This window comes from Crassostrea angulata, chromosome 7, assembly GCF_025612915.1.
Source record: "Crassostrea angulata isolate pt1a10 chromosome 7, ASM2561291v2, whole genome shotgun sequence".
Taxonomy (NCBI): Eukaryota; Metazoa; Mollusca; class Bivalvia; order Ostreida; family Ostreidae; genus Magallana; species Magallana angulata.
Window position 1 is genome coordinate 53,334,627 of NC_069117.1, and position 10,589 is coordinate 53,345,215.

Here is a 10,589-nt window from a genome sequence, read left to right on the forward strand (position 1 = left end):
GCTATTTATTGTTTGTATTTACATCTTTCTTCAAACCAATTGATAAATTGATTATGAATAGTTAAATTCACTAATTACTGTAAATGTACATAAGTACGTTAGCTAAAAGAAACAGCCAACTTATCTCCTGTGAGACTTTGAGTCTGACATCATCATGATTATTTCGTGCAGTCCGTGATTTCTGGTCGCTGTAGGTTTGGATAAATCGATAAATGGGGCATATAGATTTCAGTCTGGCTGTTTCTATAGAGCTATGAATTAATTATAAGTTTCCGTAAGAAATAGAGGGAATAATACTTGGTATATGTAAATATTAGTTTATTAATCACTTTGTGTGGTTTTTTATACACTGATTGGACAGTCGTTTGCAGTACGCATCTCCCTGCGCAATGACAACAATATCCATATAAGGTTGTTTCCTCCGACCTGTTAAAGCATAAGTGTAGCTAATGAATAAATAAACTGCTCCTACAAATTCATATAATCAGCGCCATGCTCATCCTAACGTTAAGATGATACGCTTCTCTAGATTTTTTAAATAAATATTCTGGTAATAACTAAAAAAAAATGAAATCGAAAGACAAGTTAAACTATCATGCATAACATGTACTTACATTAGTACACCCACCTTATATACGTTATAAATGTAAATACACCAACAAATAATAATAAATCGCAAATCCTTAAAACAATTAACAGGCAAATATTTTGAGGAAAAGATTAACGACGGTCATCCTAATTGTATTTTTTATCAAATCATTTTGTAAATTAATGAGTTGCAATAATGAATAGTTTAACCATAAAATCAACGAACAATTTAGGCACACACGATTGAAATTGCATTTCAAATACAAATGTCCCCCGATAATTATCATATCCTGTACGAGATCAATGTTTTCTTGCCATGTACATGTTCTATTTCGAATTCCTGAGGTAATTACATGTAAATACATGTATATAATTTCTTCTCTTTCTTTTCTTTTTTCTTTTTGGAAGGTTTGTGGCGGAAATGGGGAGGGTTTATTATCTTCTTGATCAACAAGAGCCTGAAATTGTACAATTTTCCTAAAATATATAACCTTCTTGACCTAGCTATATACAAAAGAGAAACCAATGAATAAAAAAACCCAGAAAATGAATCCTGCACTAATTGATTATTTTTTATAAGAAAGTAAATTTGTGCCATGTTACATTTAATTGTGTCAGTCTCGCTAACTGTTACGTTTATTGTGCATAATGGTGTTTAGTAAGAACGAACAGACTGTCTCAGCAATGTCAAGATTGTAAACAATTTGTTTTTCAGCATTAAAAAAATTATTATGGCTAGTTTTCTTTTGGATGAGTGAAATAAATTACCAGTGTCCGTTGAATGTTGGTGTTGGATTTGACCAGGGGCTAGCGAGGCCAACGAAAAAAACATGTCCGTAACAAGTAGGCGCCTGTCATTCTGCTCCGGACGCGAGAGAAGGGGGGTGGGGTGGCAGCTTAACACACCGTGGCGAAATCTCTGAAGCGTGTCAGCAGCAAGAAAAATGTGTATCTACGGCAGAATGTCATATAGGAGGTGTTAGAAAACCCATGAACATGTAACTTCATTATAGGACCTGGCTCGAGACGTTTTCATTCGGTGCTTGGACAAAGATGAGACTGTACCTTCTCCTTGGAATAGTGATGGCAGGCTATATTGTAAAATTGAATGGTAAGAGTTTTCTTAATTATGTTTTACTTAACAGAACGCTGATTAAGTTTTGTTTTGTGAACTTCGTCTTTTCATTATTTATTTATTTATTTTTATTATTTTTTTTTTTTTTTTGGCGTGCTGAAAGTTTTCCCTCTAAGATAGATAATATAAACATCACTATAAATTGTGAATCTCTGTGAAGTTTGTCAAAATGTTTTATATTAGATAGGTTTGCGACTTCTTGATGACATGAAATTTAGCGATATAGTATCGATGTATTGTGATGCCGAGGAGGTCGATATAACACATCGATTCATAAAATAAAGAATCGGTAACTTTGATAATTTCCGAAAGATTATAATGCGCGTGATTTGAGTTAATAATTGGGGGTTTAGATACTGAACAACGTTAAGAGTATTTTTGTAAAATTAAATATGTATCTTAATATAGCTTGATTTCCGCTGGACTTTAACATGTGTGGGGAAAATGCTCTAATAATTTACTCTAGCACTTGCACTTTGCATGTAAATCAAAACTCGAAATATAATAATGGAAAATGTATTCAATATAAAAACTTCATATATAGATCATGATATATCAATATTTTTTTTAATGAATATCGTAATGTATCGCCTCGTTTTCTCGTGGCGATACACAGTTCTAGTGTTCATTCTATTTTGAAATGATCATATTAATGTTGAACGCACAAACTGATTGTACATACTTGTGCATTGTACTATATATATAACACCATTCTTTTAAATTGTTTCTCTATTTTTTGACATTTAATAAATGGGATTCAAAATTGCGTCTTTGGAAATATCACGAAACGAATAACTCACTAAAAATGCCAGAACAGTATAAGAATAGATCTTCTATTGAACCGATATAGCAAGATGTCATTAAGTCACTTATATTTAAATGTGTAATTGTGTATTTAAAGACAATACATGTACAACCATTTACATGTAATTCCTTAGTTAAAATCATGGAAAATTGGAACATCTTTATTTTGTAGCGAACTTTCGTTTTCATAACTCAAATTTAACGATTTTATCCCCCCCCCCAAAAAAAGTGTTGTTAAATAAAAACATAGTTCCTTAAAACATTCATTATTTAATGCGTCAGTTGAATATCCGTATTCGGCAAGTCGAGTCAGAGACTTCCAAGGTATTAAACACTTTCTCATTTTTATTTTTGAAAAACAAAATGAATTGTATTACTTTACGGCCAAATCCTAGTTTGTTAGTTTATTAAAAAGTAATTGTTACATTAAAAGTTTTGGATTCAAACTGTAATTCATAAATTTATATCGATAAACTTTACGCTTTGCATGTAATCTATAAAGACTGTACACGATGTAACGTCATCGCTATAGTAACGTAATAAACTGTGTTACAGGTGAGAGATGCTCGGACTGCGTGCACCTGGACTACACGATGAGGGGCCTCCGGACCATCTCTCGCTCCCTGCTGGATTCCCTCCTACTAGTGCGCAACCTGAACTGTCTCCAGGACAGTCCGGATACACAGATCACGTGTCCTCAGGACAACTCGGGTATGGTGGTCAAGTGCAAGAAGACCCATGTTGTGGTCCAGGCTCACGGAATCTTGGGAGTAGAACCTGGTAATTATAACGCTCATTACTGCCTTATCACAATGTAGGATAGCGTAAATACATAGTTCGAGAGTACTAGTATTTACATTTCAAGCTCTTCTTTTCAAAATAATCTTCGTTACATTGTCTCATAGTAATACATGAAGATGTGCTTCAAGCTGAAACAAAAGACAATTCTCTTTGTATCTACTAATATTTAGAGCATGCAATAATGACATTTCAATGTGCATCGCTTCAACAGCAAATTATGACACGGATTGTTTATATCTCCAAACAGACGCCGAGGTCATTTTATTGGCGGTAGAACGTCGCTGCGCCCTGGTGGATCCCGCACACGGTAACAAGTGCATCAGCCACATGGAGGATACGTCAGTGTCCTCGTATATCTCCAAGACTCTCACCCATCTGACAAACACATGGAGCACCGTCAATTATACTGGCGCCAACTGCTACTTTGATCCTCATTATGACGTCACAACACATGCAAGAGAGGAAATGACAAACGTTGAAACATCGACGCAAGCAGTGACAAAAATATCTCCGCAAGCTGTATCAGTCGCAGACAATTCAACAGACCTCGTTGCTGAATCCAATGCGCTTGAAAATAGTCTGAATATCAATACTACTTCAGAGCTTGCTACCAATACATCTGAGCCCTCAAGTTTAACCAGAAAGACTGAATTAGTAGAGAGGAAAGAACTGAGGGAGAAAGTGAGAAAGTTTGTTCATTTGATCAGGAATTACAATGATGCCACCAATGTCAAATTGAGTGCGCTAGTAGTAATAATGTCCTTTGTTACTCTCTACTTGTTGAAAACACACCTCACATGTTGAACTATGTCTGAAGGACAATTTCATCCATCATAAACATCATCAGGCAACTGTTGGTTTTTATCCATTAGGAGTTTAATTTGTTGACACAATCATGCTTTTGTTTGATAATGATTCTTCATTTTGTTTTATATCATTTTTTAATAAAAAATATGAACTAAAAAACTTATTAGAATCATTTATCAATTTTAGTAAGGCCTTGATTTCTACTAATATTCTACACCTCCGCTCCGTATGGTTAACTAGCTATGTAGTATCACATATTTGTCATTGTACACGTAAAAGCAAGCTGCGCGTGGACATGTACCTGTGTTTTCCTGCACAGGTAGAGTGTACCTGTTTTTCACCTGGACATTGCCTCCTGTGGGGGTCCGGTTGATTTAGTGGTCTATGTTGATGGGGATAATGGACATCCCATACTCTCGTCGCCAACAGCTCTATAAAACACGTCACCAATGAAACCTTTAGCAGTCCCGGCCAAGTGTTAACGAGTCTCCTGTCATTGGTCATAACACAACAACCGTCCAAACAGGCGCACCGAACAAAACGGAGTTTCAAATTCTTAATTAGAAAAGCTCTGTCCAAACTCGAACTTATGATTATTATATTTAAGTGGACTGCACTTGGAACTCCTTGAAATATCAATTTTAATAAAATCGTATTCGAAATATAGTCACCTTTTTAAAAATTTCACTTGGCACAATGTTTGACCAGGAATGTACACCACGATATATGTCCCTGGTATGACTATAAAATGATTTAAAAAATTTTGTCAGGGTAAAAATGTGAATCAAAACCAAATAAGTTTTCGAACTCATTTTTTTGAAACTATAGAGACTGATAATATCAATATCATGCTTGAGCCACTATGGTACAATAATAAAGTAAAGATTCAAAATAAATATGTATTTTGTAAGATTTCTTTATGAGAAAGGATTTCATATTGTTCATGATTTATTTGATACTCAAGGTGAATTCATTAGTTATGAGTAATAATCAAACCATACCAACCTGAATCTATCAAAATACTTTGCTTGTGTAAAAAAGGAGCACGGAATATCTATGATCACTTGATGGTAAAATCTAATCATAAACCTATTTGTGAAAACAAATGGGCCTTCAATTTAAATTTACCTCTAGATTTTAACTGGAAACAGGCTTATTAAAGCCCTAGATCTGCCACAAAAGATTCAGGACTGATATGGTTTAACTATAGAATTATCCACAGAATATTAGGTACTAACAAAATACTACACATGTGTAAAATTAAAAATTCCCCACTATGTTCAATATGTTTTTTAGAACCAGAAACAATTACACATCTCTTCTTTTACTGTCCATCTATTTTTCGGATATGGTTATTAATGTCTGATTGGATTTTTAGAAAGTCTGGTGAAAGAATTGTATTTGATGCCAAAACAGTTATTTTTGGTGTTCCAGAAAAGAAATACTTAGCTAAAAACCTAATTATCATGTTAGTTAAGAGACATATCTTTAGTCAATCCAGAAAATCTGCTAATATTGCATTTGAGAATATTGTGAAATATTTACAAAATTACTATTTTTTAGAGAAACTAATGTTGGAAAATAGATTTTACCAAAAGAAATGGTCAAGATGGGTATGCCTCTTTGACGTGGCATAATGTGTAGTAAGACCCTATCATTATTGTATTATTATTATTTTTATATTTACTTTCCCAATCTGTGTGGGAGTGGTGTGGTGTGAATGATGGTATAGATGTATTTGTATTGAAAATGAATAAAAAAAAAAAAAAAAAAATAAATTTTCGAACTCATGATTTGAAGATCCGAAGCTTTCACCTCATGCGCTACGCTGTTAGACATCATTATAGTGCCATGTTGTAAATCCGACAATAGAGAAAGATGTACAAATTGTTTGTTAAAAAATTATTCGAAATAAAGTACCTCTTATTATGGAGAAGTCCATGACACCATTAATTAAGAAACGCTGTCATCAGAAAGAAGCATGATAATTTCTAATTTTATTTCTCCTTTAATATGGAATATGATTGGTCAATGCAAGATATATTAAAATTGTACACAATGATAAAGCCAACCCATTTTAACATTCTTGTTTTATGAGTATTATAGATTTAACAGTTTCTGTATGATTTCTTTTGTCATAAACCAATAAAAGTAAAGATAATTTTATAATATTTTGCTTTAAGATTTGAATAATTGCTTGCTATATAAACCCCAATACAAAAGCGGCTCACTCTTTTAAAGCTGACATGAATTCATAAAAGCATTTGGTCGCCATATTAGTTTCGAACGCTCCTCTACTGCCACTGGGGTATATATACCGGTTCAGAAAGTTACGGTCGGTTGCTTTCCGATCGAGGCATTCAGGTTGCACGGACTTCTAAATGCATGAATTACATATCGTAGTAAAATGGTTGTAGCAAAGAATAAAGAAAACAACAATCAATGAAATACAAAATATATTTATTCTGTGAATAGATTTCCCAGATATCTTAATCATTTTGCACAGACAGTGCTGCCTTACTTCGCATTCACATCGAACACGTGTGGCGTTCATACAGAGTGAATATCGTCTGCGTCTTTTTGAAAACCCCGGCGGCACTACATCCAACACAGTCAATAAATGATAGTAAATCCAAGAAAGTAACAACGTAACATCGTTTCCATCCGTTCCTACAAAAACGCTCCGTTTCTAAAAACCCATGCGATCATTGACATTACTCGATCTGCAACAGTGTGTTGTTTGCGTATGTGCGATGTTGGAACATACACTGGAAAACGGTCCACTATTATCGAGGAATTTTATAAGTATCTGCGCCTGGATTTCAGTCTGTCTTGTTTCGTCTTTTATTTGATATATCTTGCCAGTGCAGTGGTTGTCATTTTATTTTTCTTCAAAACGCGTTTCTACACGTCTTTTCGTCCAAGGTAACGTGTTCGGGTGTATGAAATTCCTGAACGCGGTGAAGCATGAATAGTGCTCTCGGTCTTAAATAGGGGTGTGTATCCATGAGCAGAACAATATAAATCGACAACTAATATGGCGGTAGTCGAAGATAAAAGGGAAATAATGCGTATTTATGAATTCATGTCATCTTTAAGGAAATTAATAATTACAATAATCTAAAGCGGCAACAAAAATCTAAAGCGGGAACAACAATCCAGAAGTCACATTCATTAATTATAATATTTACAAAGTTCTAGTGATTTATTTAAACAATAAAATGCTTTCCTTGGCGATTCATCCGGAATATGAAGGTAGCGACATTGCAGGAAAAATACATAACCCGCTACGGGTTATGTTAATTTTTCCTGCAATGATCGCTACCTTCATAACCCGCATGAATCATCAACGAAAGCATTTTATTGTTTATATTAACATCTTTCTTTAACTATTTAATAATAAAATTGATTATGAAAAGTTAGTAAAATTCACTAAATTACTGTTAATGTACATAGTACGTTAGCTAAAAGAAACAGCCAAATCGTCTCTTGTGAGACTTTGAGTCTGGCATCATCATGTTTATTTCATTCAGTCCGTGAGCTGTAGATTCAGACCAATCGATAAACAGGGCGCGTCAATTTCAGCCCTCTTAGTTTCAGTCGATGTAGATTTCCACCAATCGATAAATGGGGCGAGTAAATTTCAGTTTAGCTGTTTCTATAGAGCTATGAATTGACTTTATTGTTCCGTAAGAAAAAGAGGAAATTATACATGGTAGATGTAAATATAGTTTTGTTTAGAATTGTCCTAAATTCTTGAATTTCATATAAATTGAAAAACTCCATAAAGATTAAAAAGTAAACTTTATTAACAATATTGTACAAATATAACATGGAAAATGGCGATTTCTTGAACACAAACTGTTTTGATCATTGTTGAGTACACGAGTATATGATATCTAATAACATTCTAAAAGCGAATACAAAATCAAAGGCTTACAAACAGCCAATCAAACAAAATAACTCTGGAATTATTCATGATGGTGGGACATCTTGTAAAGTTTGTATGACATATATTTCTGTTTTTCCCCAATCTCTCCATAAAACAACTAACAGACGGGGTAAAACACGAGAACACAATAACAATGCCTCAGTCATCAACAACAACAATGTGGCACTCTTTAACATTGTAAAACACTTTTTAAAAACCCAATAATAAAGCATATTCGCAAGCCAATGGTTTTCGGTCCACTTTGCTTCCCATTGGCATATATGGGAATTATAGAAAGCAGGGTGGACCGTAAACCTTTGGCTTGCGAGGATGTTAAAATTAAGTTCTTGTAATTATTCTTTTAAAATTCGTTGTTTACGAGGGTTTGACAATACCGATAGTGAAGTTTTTATTTTCTACACAATCTAGACAGCAGTGTGTAGTCAACAGTTATAAGAGGATAAATCTAAAATATGCCATATAAAATATAAGATATATATGAAATATGGTAATATATGAAATACATGAATATATGTACAGAATGATATCTTCCATGAATTATGTATGGCTCATCGAATCTAATGAAGCTTAACCTTCTTTAAATCTAGGTTTCCGACAAACATTAAAAAACACTTGTAACCAAAATACCAAAAATTACTTCTTAAGAAATTAGTAGAATGTACAGAGAATTCATATATATTGACTTTAAAATGTTTTACTAACACAGTGTAATATAGATACACTTTGCTTATAAGTACATACAGTCATATAATTCCGAAACGTATATCATGCAAGATATAAAGAGCGCTAAAAAGGTTACGTACAGGTAAGTCTACCGGTGTCAACTACATAATGGTTGTTCAACAAGGAATAACTGTTAAAACTCAACAGTTCAGCACCATCAGTCTATAGGCTATGTTCGCACAAACCTGAGCTCAGATACCAGTTCTTGATTAAGCACCGTTTACTATATACCCACTCTATTGCACAACTTACATTTCATTCAGACAAATCTAGGACAACTAAAACTTTATCAAGTTGTGTTAAAAACAAGACTTTTAGACTTTTCATTCACACAGTCCTTGCCATTCAATGTTTAATATTTCGTCCTGTCACATTTCTGTCCGACCATTTTCTGTAATAGAACGTTTTCTACTCTAGACTACTAATCAACTACTGTAATGTTAGTACATGCATAAAATATATATACATTTCCTGTATATATAACTGTCCTTGTCAGTATATCAATGATTACGCAATACTTTGTTACATGTTAAGGGAAGTAATAACTTGTCACATTCCCGCCTTAATTGTTTATATGTATAAGAAGACATTTCACAAACATTCTCATAAACCATGTAAGAGGCACTCATTGTAAAAATAAAAACACCTGGATTACTTGGCATCACTGGCATGTAGTAATTAACAAACATGTCTATTCTAACAAATGATTAACTTTGGTCAAAACCTTCTGTGAACACATTCCTCAATGGGCCAGTCATCTTCACAAGCCATGGTGTAGAGTACAGGCTTGCAAAGATGCGGACCAGTAAACAATTATACATTACAACCTCTTACACTTAAAAGATAAACCCATAAAGACATTACAAATCATGTTACATACATGACTGTTCTTTGTTCAACCCTCAAGACTCTAGGGGATTATTAATTGACTGTGTTAGCCTTACTGAGCTAACATAACATGTTTGAAACAGGACTTTCCTCCAAATACATTTTCACTCTCAGTTCTACAACTAAACCTTGAAACAATGTGAGGGTGTTCTGTTATTAACAAACAATTATAAAAACATCTCTTTAGTTCAAAACCCCCAATACATACGTAAACAATTCTAGATATTTATCATTTGTCATGTACCAGTCACAAAAAATTAATACATCACCACATAGAGAAGAAAAAGAAAGATGGTGTCCATCAAAAAATTTAACACCTTAATAAATTGTAATTACGCTCTGGCATAAAAAGACACTCGTTCTATATGACAAACTCTGGGCCAATATTCATGACAGAGTCTTTATTCAGACTATTTTTTTTTACCTTAGGTCTCACATGTAAAATTTCCAGTATTCCTCCACATAAAATATTATATCTTTGTTAATTGATTGCTATGAATGACAAATCTTGGTTGGTACAAGGTAGTGCAGCAGTAAGTACAGCACCAGCTGCAGTTCTTTATCTCTCTGTGTGAAAAAATTTGGTTTGATAACCAATCTAAACTTTTATGCCCAGATCCTACAGAGCAGCTAATACAACACTCCCTTGTGAACAAGGGCAGTAAAAATGCATGTATGTATATGCAAAGACAAAGCCATCAAAGAGAATGCAATACATACAACTATTTATTGCCAAATGCATCTTGTGTGTCGAATATTTATATAAAGCCTTTAACTTTTATCTTTTATAGATAAAAAAAGTTCTTTTTTTTTCAAGAGTCCCAGCTTTTCTGCCATATATGCCATCAGGAAGAAGGTACATAGGGTAATTTACAAGGTAACACCAGGAGG

The 10,589-nt window shown here is 33.7% G+C and overlaps 1 protein-coding gene across 1 annotated transcript; it reads left to right on the plus strand.

Moving 5' to 3' along the window:
• The first annotated feature begins 1,443 nt into the window (after positions 1–1,443).
• On the plus strand, positions 1,444–4,310 carry LOC128155882 (uncharacterized). The gene is made up of 3 exons (XM_052817765.1): positions 1,444–1,699; positions 3,083–3,307; positions 3,576–4,310. The coding sequence occupies exons 1-3, from the start codon at positions 1,642–1,644 to the stop codon at positions 4,130–4,132; spliced, it is 840 nt and encodes a 279-aa protein (XP_052673725.1). The 5' UTR covers positions 1,444–1,641; the 3' UTR covers positions 4,133–4,310.
• The last annotated feature ends 6,279 nt before the right edge of the window (positions 4,311–10,589 follow it).

What these genes read in the sequence shown, in the direction of transcription:
- LOC128155882 (XM_052817765.1), top strand. Translation starts at nt 1,642, where the DNA reads ATGAGACTGTACCTTCTCCTTGGAATAGTGATGGCAGGCTATATTGTA. An exon ending in CTATATTGTAAAATTGAATG is followed by an intron (nt 1,700 to 3,082) that starts GTAAGAGTTTTC and finishes ACTGTGTTACAG; the next exon opens with GTGAGAGATGCTCGGACTGC. An exon ending in AATCTTGGGAGTAGAACCTG is followed by an intron (nt 3,308 to 3,575) that starts GTAATTATAACG and finishes ATCTCCAAACAG; the next exon opens with ACGCCGAGGTCATTTTATTG.